The sequence below is a fragment of the Electrona antarctica genome, assembly GCF_951216825.1.
Source record: "Electrona antarctica genome assembly, chromosome: 7".
Taxonomy (NCBI): domain Eukaryota; kingdom Metazoa; phylum Chordata; class Actinopteri; order Myctophiformes; family Myctophidae; genus Electrona; species Electrona antarctica.
Window position 1 is genome coordinate 51,000,995 of NC_136812.1, and position 12,966 is coordinate 51,013,960.

At 46.9% G+C, this 12,966-nt stretch overlaps 1 protein-coding gene across 1 annotated transcript in view; it reads right to left on the reverse strand.

Moving 5' to 3' along the window:
- Positions 1 to 1,922: 1,922 nt before the first annotated feature.
- misp (mitotic spindle positioning) overlaps positions 1,923 to 12,966 on the reverse strand; it is a gene marked incomplete at its 5' end in the record, with an annotated part of 31,042 nt that continues 19,998 nt past the window's right edge. Inside the window, 6 exons of the mRNA XM_079505578.1 lie at positions 1,923 to 2,702; positions 2,891 to 2,929; positions 6,757 to 7,139; positions 9,515 to 9,569; positions 10,014 to 10,180; positions 12,109 to 12,894. Coding sequence (XP_079361704.1) covers positions 2,610 to 2,702; positions 2,891 to 2,929; positions 6,757 to 7,139; positions 9,515 to 9,569; positions 10,014 to 10,180; positions 12,109 to 12,894 — 1,523 coding nt within the window. The 3' untranslated portion in view covers positions 1,923 to 2,609. The remainder of the gene's footprint in view (positions 2,703 to 2,890; positions 2,930 to 6,756; positions 7,140 to 9,514; positions 9,570 to 10,013; positions 10,181 to 12,108; positions 12,895 to 12,966) is intronic.

Genomic DNA, 12,966 nt, shown 5'->3' on the forward strand with positions numbered 1-12,966 from the left:
CGACAGAGATCACCCTCCATAGCCGGCTTCCCACTATAGGGTGACCAGATGTCCATCTTTGCGTGGGACAGTCCCTCATTTCCAAGACTTTTCAGGCGTCCCACATATTGAGGCCCTGTCCCACATTGTGACTGGCAGGCAATTGCAGTCAGTGTTCAAATGCCCTAATAGTTATTCCCCTAATAGTTGGCCTTCTGTTCTGCTCTCTCATTGTCTCTTCCTGCAAGATGTGTTTTTAAGCCTGTTAAAATAGCATCAAAATAAAGCATGATTTTAAAACAAAATGTGAGACACCAGCGGAGTTTATAAATGATAGCCAATAGGCCTATGGTCGAATATGACATCAAGGCATTTAATTGCAACTCAAGTAGTAAGTTGCTAACCTGGTACTCCAGTATCGCTTGTGTGGGACAAGTGGGATGGGGGGACGGGGTCCCCCCATCCCACTTGTACCACACAAGCGATACTTTTGTCCCTCAAATGAACAGTTTGGATCTGGTCACCCTATTCCCACCAGCCAACACCGTCTACTGTGTTCCTGCCAAGAAACCCCAGTCTTCACAGAGACGGTGCCACCCAGATACCTGCAGTCTGCAGCTTTCTAAGTAAAAATACACGCCGTCTCTTAGAAATGCATCTAGTTTAGCAAACACTAACTCTGCCTCCGGAAGCAAAACAGTTAGCAAAACCAAACAGCTCATCTGGATTTATACTTGCTTAATCTTTATTCATTTGCACATCAATTATGAGTGTAGTAGTTGGTGAGTCATTACAGGGGTCAGAGCAGAGGTCAACTCTTCAGACTTAAGGTGGCCTTACACTAGCCGATAATCGGGCATTTTTGACGCTCGGGGGGTGCCCGACCGCTCAAAGCGCGATCGGGATCGGCCTGATCAACATCAAGAATGTTTGATATTTGCTTTGCCCCGCTCCGATTATCCTGTAGTGTGTGGTGCTATCAGATTTCAGATTGAAAAAAATCGGCTAGTGTAAGGCCACCTTTAAAGTTGGAGTGTTAACATTTGTTATACAAAGGTTATGAAACACAGCTGGTTAGAATCAGGCCCAAGGAGGCATTACAAACCTTTTTATTATCGTTATTTATTTCACATGAATTGTCTTTCAGAGCAACAACCTGCTAAAATAATCATTCATTTACACAAATTTAAAGCTGGGAACCACGCCCTCTATGACCAGCCACTATTCACCACCCAAGTTAAAACACCCAGTAACCACATTGGCACATTGGTGTGCCTCCCACTGCAGGGTGCCATGGGTTCACAGTCCTTACTGGTTGGCACACCGGCTAGATGTCTTCACGGGTCTCCACCCGTACCGTACCCAACATACCTGACAATACCCGAGCCCTGGAGATCAGTGTTTTATTGGGGTCAACTATGGTCCGTGTCGGTTCAGGTTCTGTTATCTCAGGGTTTATCTTTCCGTGTGAGTGGATCCTAGAAGAGATCTACTCGGTGCTGATCAGGAGAACAATTTGAAGTGCTGCACGATGATTAGACCGGTGGTTCCCAAACCTTTTAACCCATTTTGACCTGAGATCAGATTCTAAAAATGTCTGTTTGAAAATGACAATTTTCTGAAAAAGTATGTTTCTACGTCAGTCGTTCTTCGATTTTTCAAAAATAGCAGACCTACAAGCTCGGTGGCGCGCTATGAGCTTGTAGATCTGCTGTTTTTCAATAGCTAAAGCATAACATAATGCTAACACCAAAAGGGGTTCCCGCCAAAAATGGGTTAAGCACGAGACCCAAAAGAGAAAATGTATGTCTCCTCAGGACCCAAACTAGTGAAAATGGCCGATCTACGTACAAGCTCGCAACGCTAACGCACGCTATTTCTTAAATGTTTATTCATGGATTTTCTTTGATCTTTCCTTTGAACATTTATGGATTTTTTTTTTTTTAGATAGATTTAAAAAATATATTATTATATATATTCTTTGCATTTCTCAAAAATAAACATTTTTGTCTGGTAATCTTTTGAAATAATGATACCTTAAAATGAAGGAACATTTAAAAATGGGGTATTCCCTTGTGACCCATAAAAATAGGTCTGTGATAAGCAGCAAGCTATTTAGAATTTGATAATTTTGATTTATATTAAAGACGAAAAGTCCCCAGATCATTTCCAGAGCTTCCGTTGCTCCAGACTGTAGGACGGAAGCTTTTGAACATTGTGGCAGGCAACAGTCCGGCCACGCGAGAATTCCTAGCAGTCTGAGCCTGTATTAAAGATCTCACAATGAATCTAATGGGTTCAATTAGAGTCCACAGGTCTGTCTTAAAAAAATAAAAATACGGGACCACTTGGATATCGGATAACATTTCCATTGGGGTTCTGTTCCGTCATTTTGGACCCGTGAAGAGCTCTAGTGCCAGCATGGTTGGCATCCTGGTCTACTGGTTGGCATAATGTAGTCTACTGGTTGTCATCCTGGTTGGCATAATGTAGTCTACTGGTTGGCATCCTGGTTGGCATAATGTAGTCTACTGGTTGGCATCCTGGTTGGCATACTGTAGTCTACTGGTTGGCATCTTGGTTGGCATAATGTAGTCTACTGGTTGGCATCCCGGTTGGCATACTGTAGTCTACTGGTTGGCATCCTGGTTGGCATACGAGCCTGCCTCCCACTGCAGGGCGCGGTGGTTCTTATGTCTGATGACACGAGTGGCCTCTAAGACCTGGACGAGAAGAAACATTATTATTATTATAATTAGTATTAGTTTTTCTCTCTATGCTCACCACCAACAAGATAATCATCTGCATTCATTCATTCAGACAGACAGACAGACAGACAGACAGACAGACAGACAGACAGACAGACAGACAGACAGACAGACAGACAGACAGACAGACAGACAGACCTCACCTCATTGTTGACAGAGTCAGTAGGCTGGATTCCTGCATACTGAACAAAACACAAGAACAGAAATGCTCAATGTTTACAGCACACATATTGATGCCGTCATTTCATTTCACATCCAGACACATCTAACGAAGGAGGCAGCTTCCCAGGGTTTTGTATCAATCTTCTTCTTCTTCTTCTTCTTATTATTATTATTATTAGTAGTATTAGTATTAGTATTATTAGTATTATTATTATTACGTGTTTATTTCTTATTTTTTAATTTTGTGTACTATGTGTTTTCCCACCATCCCTATCCTGCCCTTTTCATGTCCCCCGCCACAGAAATCCCTCAAATCTCATATACCCAGCTCGCTCACCCAGTCACCACATTGTGGTGGAGGGAGGCCTTTGGAACTGCCATGCAGCTACCAAAGAGGAAATGCCTGAATTTATCTCAGCCCACGCCACCCTCAAGTCTCTGCATTTCCTTGCTCTAACCGAAACCTGGATTACCCCTGATAACACTGCTACCCCCGCCGCCCTCTCTGTTTCACACAAATTCACACACACCCCTCGCTCAACAGGTAGGGGGGGTGGTACAGGGATACTCATGTCCCCGAAATGGAATTTCCGTGTCTTAAATCTCTCTCACCTTTCTCTCACCACATGTGAATTTCATGCTATCTCAATATCACAACCAGTCCCCCTCACCCTCATTGTGCTCTATCGCCCCCCAGGAACCCTTGGGAACTTCCTGGAAGAACTAGACTCTCTGATCAGCTCGTTCCCGGAGGATGGCACCCCCCTGATTCTACTGGGTGACTTTAACCTACCTACGGCAGAGAAGTATCTTCCCGTTACGTCCCTCCTATCCTCGTTTGACCTCTCCCTTTCTCCCTCCCCTCCCACTCACAAGGCTGGTAATGTTTTGGACCTTGTGTTCTGCAGAGCCTGCTCCCCCTCCACGCTCTCTGTTACTCCCTTAATTAGGTCTGACCACCACTTCATAACCTTCTCCCTCTCTCTCTCTACTCTCCCACCTAAACCTACTAACCCTCCGACCGTCACCACCTGACGCAATCTCAAGTCCCTAAACCCCTCCTCCCTCTCATCCTCTATTCTCTCCTCTCTACCCTCCCTGGAGTTCTTCCTCTCTCTCTCACCCGACTCCGCAACCACATCCTTCCTCTCCTCTATCTCATCTGCATTTGACCAACACTGCCCTCTCTCGACCAGGCCAGCTCGCTCATCCCCACCGGCCCCCTGGTTATCTGAAACCCTCAGATCTGAACGAACACCTCTCAGGGCAGCTGAAAGGAAGTGGCACAAGACAAAGCTACCAGATGATCTCTCCCACTTTCACTCACTCCTCTCTGCCTTCTCCCTCTCACTAACCACTGCTAAAACCTCCTTCTACCACACCAAAATCCAATCCTGCACCTCTAACCCAAGGAAACTCTTCTCCACTTTCTCCTCCCTCCTTAAACCCCCTCCCCCTACTCAACCCTCATCCCTCACCGCGGAGGCCTTTGCCACCTACTTCGAAAAGAAGGTTGATGATATCAGTAGCTCCTTTACCCCCCTCCCCCATAAAGAAGCACTCGACTCAACCAATGCTAACCATAACATACCATGCATGTCCTCCTTCTCTCCTCTATCCCCAGACGAGGTCCTGAAACTAGTCACATCCACTAGACCTACCACCTGTCCTCTCGACCCCGCCATGTCTCCAATCTTCCAGACCATCGCACCTGACCTGCTCCCCTTCATCACCTCCATTATCAACACCTCAGTAACCTCAGGCTGCGTCCCATCTGCCTTCAAGTCAGCCAGGGTATCACCACTCCTCAAAAAACCAACTCTTGACCCCTCAGATGTCAAGAACTACAGACCGGTATCACTCCTTTCCTTTCTTTCCAAAACCCTCGAACGTGTTGTCTCTAACCAGCTTTCTCTCCATCTCTCACAGAACAACCTGCTGGATCCCAACCAGTCAGGATTCAAGAAGGCACACTCCACGGAAACTGCACTCCTCGCAGTCACAGAAGCACTACATGCTGCCCAGGCTGCTTCCCACTCTGCAGTCCTGATTCTCCTAGACCTATCGGCGGCATTTGACACAGTGAACCACCAGCTGCTCCTAGGCACCCTAGCTGATCTAGGCATCGGCGGGACGGCGCTGAAGTGGTTCTCCTCCTACCTCTCTGACCGGACTTACCAGGTTTCTTGGAAAGGTTTGCTATCATCCCCCCGCACCCTCCAAACTGGGGTCCCACAGGGATCTGTACTTGGTCCCCTCCTCTTCTCACTGTACACTAAATCCCTTGGCACCATCATCTCTGCTCACAATATATCCTATCACTGCTATGCCGATGACACACAACTGTTTCTATCCTTCCCCCCCTCTGCCACCCAGGTAGAAGAGCGCATCACTGCATGCCTGGCCGACATCTCACAGTGGATGTCTTCGAACCACCTCAAGCTGAACCCAGACAAGACTGAGCTTCTGTTCTTCCCAGCTAAATCCTGCCCTATGCGGGAGCTAACTATCTCCGTAGACAACGCCCTGGTAAAGTCTGTCCCGACAGCCAGGAACCTTGGTGTTGTCCTGGACAGTCAGCTCTCGTTCAAAACACACATCACAGCTGTCACTAGATCCTGTAGGTTTACACTCTACAACATACGACGAATTAGACCGTTCCTCACCCAGGAGTCAGCCCAGCTCCTAATCCAGACAACAGTCTTGTCAAAACTTGACTATTGTAACTCCCTCCTTACTGGCCTACCGGCATGTGCACTTAAGCCCCTCCAACTGATCCAAAATGCCACAGCCCGCTTGGTCTTCAACCAGCCAAAATTCTCACATGTCACCCCCCTTCTCCGCTCCCTCCATTGGCTCCCGGTCGCTGCCCGCACAGAATACAAAACTCTGATGCTGGCATTCAAAGCAACCAAAGGCATGGCCCCCCCATATCTCACAAGTATGATCGTACCCTACAAACCCTCCCGCACACTCAGATCAGCCAACGCAGGGAAGCTGGAGGTACCTTCACTAAAAACGCCGGGACAACGCTCCACACGTCCCAAACTCTTCTCCCTTCTGGCTCCAAAACTATGGAATGCACTTCCCATCACAGTCAGAACTGCAGCCTCACTCCCAATCTTCCGCCGTAGTCTGAAAACCCACCTCTTCAGACTCCACCATGGCCCGTAGCACTTGCCCTAGCCTAGCCCCTTAGATAGCACATTATGTAGACTTAGATAGTATTTTAAACAGACTTATAGCTTGTTACGTAGACAGCTCTAGAATTGCACTTTATGCAGTCATAGCACTTTATAGTACACATGTATAATATATTATATAGGATAGTATGTATAGTTAACATAGATACTCCACTGTTATGTTCTTAGTTTACGCATGATTCATGATAACTACTTTTTATGTGATGTATGCCATGCTTTTGTTATTACTTAATGTAAGTCGCTCTGGATTAAGAGCGTCTGCTAAATGCCTAAATTGTAAATTGTAAATTGCTAGTCTCGTGTAGCCACTAGCCAGACAACCATTCCACAATCTAATTAATCTCCGAATGCTATACAGACTAGAGTCTGGAACTGCACCTCCCAAAAAGCCGGAAAAGAGGAAGCTGTCATCGGTTCATCATTTCCGTTCATTGACATTTATTTAAAATTTGAAATCTTTAAAACCTATTTTTGTAATTCCCATTTCTGCTAAGCAGCAAGCTATAGATTATGGAAGGACTAATTTGTGAGAGAGAGAATGAGTGAGTGAGTGAGTGAGTGAGTGAGTGAGTGAGTGAGTGAGTGAGTGAGTGAGTGAGTGAGTGAGTGAGTGAGTGAGTGAGTGAATGAATGAATGAACTCACAGAGCTTTCTTCCATTCTCTGTTTCACCCTTCTCTCTTCATAATCCTCCAGCAACGTCTCTGTTAACCCCTTCTGTGCCTGGCTGCTACTAATACTAGCATTCGTAGTAGCAGTAATATTAGTAGTAGTAATATTAGTAGTAGTAACACTACTAGTATTAGTATTACTATCATCAGTAGTATCAGTAGCACTACTGCTACTAGGGCTGCTCCATAGCTCTGCTCGGGGGGCGGAATTGGGGATGGAGAAAGGCGGAGCCACAGATCGGCCAATCACAGGGGAGGTGGGCCGGGCGAGGCCCCAGGGCTGGGCAGTAACCATGGAGACGGAGGGCAGACGGACAGGTGGGCGAGGGGAGACAGGTGATGCACCGTTGAGGCTGTCTAAAGACACAAGAAATAACACACAAATCATGTTATTGCCTACTTATAGATAGATCATCAAAAATGGTAAATGGTTACATTTAATTAGCGCCTTTATCCAAGGCGCTTTACATAGATTGTGCATTACATTCACCCAGTCACACACACATTTATACACCGATTGCAGCGGAAACCATGCAAGGCACCAACCAGCACATCGGGAGCAATTATTAGGGGTTCAGAGTCTTGCTCAAGGACACTTCGACAGTAACTCTGGGGAAGCCCGGGTTTGAACTGGGAACCTTGCGGTTCCTACCCCGTCACTCTAACCCTGAGCCACTGCCACCCCTAATCAAGGTCAAGGTCATTCAACTTCTGTCTTTGTCTTATTTTGAAATTGAAAATCTTTCTAGACCCTCAGTCCAAGAGCATGTCTATTACTTCTGCACTGTGTTAATTAATTCATGCTTTAATTAAAGCTGCGACCCATATACTTATTCTGTGTGAATACATTTTTATTTGGACCATGGATCATTTAGCTGGGGACCACCTGGAACCCCCTCAAGGACCACTGGTGGTCCCCGGACCATAGCATAGCTGCTGTGGCTGTACAGTATTGAGAAAGTTAGATGCTGTGGTCAGGTAGGACACCTACTGGTTGAGTAGAGGTATTGCATGAAACTCCCAACCATTGACAACTTGATCATCCCAAAACAGCTCTCCAGACTCCAGTAAACATGTTGCTGCTCATGCGAAGGACCTAGCTTTGAATCCAGGCTATTCTGAAACATTGTAGACTACATGATATCACATCTGATGTAGTGAAGGTGCCTTGCAGTGCTGTAAAGTAGCTACGGTAAGTACATTTAATCAAGTACTGTACTGAAGTACAAGGTGTTTTTTTTTTACTTTACTGGTGTATTTCCAATGTTCCGTGCTTTTACTTTTACTCCTCTACATTTCAGAGGCAAATATTATACTTTTACTCCACAATATTTGAAAACTTGAGTTACTTTATAGGTTTTGATTATTATTACAAGACATACAATAACCACTTCAGCCCTATATACATTTTGGCCATTTGAAAATAGCAGATCTAGAAGCTCACAACGTGACGCGATGTGACAAGTTGTGAGCTTGTACATCTGCTATTTTCTTTTCATTTCTAATATTATTTTATCCCACAATTGTGTAACCCATTTTTCACCCATGTGTCAATTCTCTAATGTGATCCTGGGCTCTACACACCCTCCGCCAACCTGGGGAGAGCAACGGACTTGAACTCATGCTTCCTTCATGCATGAGTGTCCAAGTTGCTCCTTTACACCTGATAGGGGGGAGTTTCCCTGGTTGGACGTAGCGTGTGGAAGGAACACGTTATTCCAACCAGTTCCTTTCCCCTCCATCAGGCGCCCCGGCTGGCCAGGGGGAGGCAGTTTAGAGACCAGGATTACTGCATGTTTTTTGTGAGGGTACCTACCCTAGGGGACACGGGGAGAACATGCAAACTCCACACAGAAAGGCCCTTTCGTCAACCCCGCCTCGGGTATGGGCACTGATGACGCAGAGGAGAGGACACGCCGCCAATGCCCACAGCGTCCCCAGCGGGAATCGAACCCAGGACCTTCTAGCTGTGAGGCGACATCACTACTGACTGTGCCACCGTGCCCCTGATCTGCTATTTTCAAAAGCTTTTTTGTACATTGTATGCATTTGAAAACGTGTAAAATGGGACATTCTGCATAATGAGTGCTTTTACTTTTGGTAGCCTACGCTAAGTATGTTTTGATGCCAATACTTTGATACTTTTACTCAAGTCAATTCTGAATGCAGCATTACTTTTACTTGCGATGGAGTAGTTCTATATCGTGGTATTGATACTTTTACTTAAGTAAAAAAAAAAAGAAGCTAATCAGAGGAGTAGTTCACCCAAAAAATGACTAATTATCTATGAATTACACTCCCCATGAAGACTTGAATGAATTGAGAGGTTTTTGTTGCATTCCTAAACCAATAATTTGGTTCAATAAAGACTCAACAGAGATTATTGGCTTATTGGGATGTGACAAAAAAACAAAAAAAACATCTCCATGACTTCAACGCAAGAAAAAGACTTGGGGGGGCGAACTACTCTTTTATAACAGAAGAACTTTGGTCCTCTCATTCACTTCTTCCCTTTTACACACAGCTTGTCATAAAGGACGTCAATGGATTCAATGGATGCATTCTTGCCAATAAAATACATAAATGAAAATCAATAAAGTCGTGTGTGTGTGTGTGTGTGTGTGTGTGTGTGTGTGTGTGTGTGTGTGTGTGCGTGTGCGTGCGTTTGTGTGCATGCGTGCGTGCGTGCGTGCGTGATAATTATGTCATATCACAATGTGAAAACGGCTGACCTGTTTTCATACGTGGAGAAGGTGGGTAGAACTGTCTGACGGCCATCTTGGTTGCCTGGATAAGACAAGATAAGAGAAGAACCTTTATAGAGTGCCAAGTCCTGACGTCACTCGTTCATCCCCTCTATGGGAAATATATGGGTCATCTTAGAATCGTCTCATAATACAGTATAAACAAATTGTCCCGGCATATTGTCAGGGAGGTGGCTCTGTATTGTTTACGTCAGTAAACAATACAATACGTCAAATTTGATAAAGTCTATTTCTGGAGTCCCTGGACCCCACTTCGGGAACCACTGACGTAGATCTACATCAAAGGGGGGGTCATGGCGGGTAATGTGAAGCAGAAGAGTACCTGCTCCACCAGAGGGGTTGGACTGAAGAAGAGTACCTGCTCCACCAGAGGGGTTGGACTGAAGAAGAGTACCTGCTCCACCAGAGGGGTTGGACTGAAGAAGAGTACCTGCTCCACCAGAGGGGTTGGACTGCAGAAGAGTACCTGCTCCACCAGAGGGGTTGGACTGAAGAACACAGTCTGCTCCTGGACCACTGATGTATTCTGGGTAGAGTTCTGTCTCTGAGATGGAGATGATGATGATGAAGAAGATGATGAAGATGATGATGATGATGATGATGAACCCGGTCCCACCCGGTCCATGTGTCCATCTGCGGACAGAGCAAGGCTATTTTTTTTAGAAATAACACACATTTGAACTGAAATAACCTCCATATCAGAATGAAATTGGGCCAAGGTGTTACCAATTATACTGATTAAGGCTCTGTTCCGTTTAGTGTAGCACAGTGGTTCTCAAAAGGTTTTAATTTCCCCCATAACTCTGAGGCCCGTAAGGCAGGGGTTCTCAACGTTTTTGGCTGGGGACCCCCGGAAATGCTTTGGCAATGTCTCGGGACCCCCGCCCCGCTCCTAACCTGACTCCGCCAGATGGGGCAGCAGAGGGTATGGGGGGAACCCAGTGTACCCTCTGCTGCCCCATCTGGCGGAGTCAGGTTACCCCGCTCCCTCCCGACCCCCAATATAAATTGACTGCTACAATAACCTTCAAAATAGAGACAATACACCATAAATAAATACTGAAATAATCATTAGGGAAGGTGTATGCATGACATGTATTATGTGTACTATGTGTAAACTCTTCATTTCCACTTTCCAGCCATTCAGTTGCATTCATTTTTTTTTAATATATATATAATTTGGGGACGCCCCAAAATAATTTGGCGACCCCCAGAGGGGTAGCGACCCACGGGTTGAGAACCCCTGCCGTAAGGGACCATTTGAACCCCATCAAGGAACCATGAGGGTCCCTGGACCACACGTTGAGACCCACTGGTGTAGCAGAATGTTTCCAGTGAGCCAACATGCACAATAGCAGCTCTGACTCTGAACAGAGGTTTTCAACCCTTTTCATACTAAGGCCCATTATTTATTCAGCATTTGAGCCACGGACCACCATTTGATGACATTTAGCCTCTCAGACCCACATTTTTGGTTGTCGTTGGATAAGATTTTGTCCACAATTCCATGCTGTATTGATGTTGGTACCATTAGGAGAGATAACGGGCAAACGTCGATCAAATTAACAATTCTTCTACATTCTGTAATTGTGTAGACTTCTTGTAAATTAAGTAACGCAGATGTTTAACAATAATTTAACTCTTGAGAGCGTGAAATGAAACCAAATGGACCCGTACGGGTCTAATGTAATCCTGGGCGCTACACTTCCTCTGCCAATCTGGGAGGGCAGCAGACTGACCTCATGCTTCCTTCTATGGATGAGGAGTCCAGCTGCTTCTTTTCACCAGAGAGGGGAGAGTTTCCCCGGCCGGACGTAGCACGTGGAAGGAACACGTTATTCCGACCAGTTCCTTTCCCCTCCATCAGGCACCCCGGCTGGCCAGGGGGAGGTAGTTTAGAGACCAGGATTACTGCATGTTTTTGTGAGGGTACTAGGCCTAGGGGACACGGGGAGAACATGCAAACTCCACACAGAAAAGCCCTTTCGCCAACCCCGCCTCGGGTATGGGCACTGATGACACAGAGGAGAGAACGCGCCCACAGCATCCCCAGCGGAAATCGAACCCAGGACCTTCTAGCTGTGAGGCGACAGCCGACAGCACTACCAACTGTACCACCGTGCCCCCGAGCTTATTTAAACTTAACAAAATAACTAACCAACTGATCAAAAACTGATTAAATCTTAGGGAAAATGTCCTTAATGTTTAGTCTTTGTCAATGTATTTGATATACAGTAACTCTAGTGTTTTGGTGCTTTATTATTACTACACAATACAGGTAATTCTTCTGACCTTTTTGCCCTGATGAATACCTCATATTATGATATAAAAAACTAAAACTAATATAAAATCACACCCGTGTGAACTGAGTGGTGCAAACCACTTGTGGTACTCATTGGCACTGGTGCTCATTAACGTCACACACAAACATAGGTGAACACGGACATTGCTGTTCCTTGGAGTGGTTGCACCACTCAAAAATGTATAAAAACTACAAAAATAACAAATGAGGAAACCTGCTTAAAAGCTAATTAATATAGTATATAGTAATTAATAATAACCTTGGGGCAGAGCAGAACATGAGGCTTCTGAACCTTGGCCCGTCCGGTCCAGGGGGGGTCCATAGGGGGAGACAGACACAGACGCCCGGTCCAGGGGGGGTCCATAGGGGGACACAGACGCCCGGTCCAGGGGGGGTCCATAGGGGGAGACAGACACAGACGCCCGGTCCAGGGGGGGTCCATAGGGGGACACAGACACAGGTGCCCGGTCCAGGGGGGGTCCATAGGGGGACACAGACGCCCGGTCCAGGGGGGGTCCATAGGAGGACACAGACACAGACGCCCGGTCCAGGGGGGGTCCATGGGAGGACACAGACACAGGCGCCCGGTCCAGGGGGGGTCCATAGGGGGACACAGACACAGACGCCCGGTCCAGGGGGGGTCCATGGGAGGACACAGACACAGGCGCCCGGTCCAGGGGGGGTCCATAGGGGGACACAGACACAGACGCCCGGTCCAGGGGGGGTCCATAGGGGGACACAGACGCCCGGTCCAGAGGGGTTGATCCGTCCGTGGACCCCATGGACAGCTCCCTGGCCTCCCTGAGCTCCTGCTCTCGCCTTAGGTCCTGCTGGATCTCCTGCTGGATGTGCTGCGTACCTCCAGGACACGCGGGACCCCTCCTGGAGCCTTCCAGGAGGGTGCCTCTCCAGGCCGGAGCCTCAATGGTCAGCTCGTCATCCGGGCTGCTGGCTGGCCTGCCCTGCTTCAGAGCTCCTCTAAGGGCCGTACTCTGCACTGAAGCTGCCCCGCTGACCGGCGTCCATGGCTGGCGGCTCTGTGGTGCTGCTGGGCGACATTGTCAGATTTGGAATAAGCACGTTGTGATATAGTTTTACTCATAGTCTTTTGAGTACA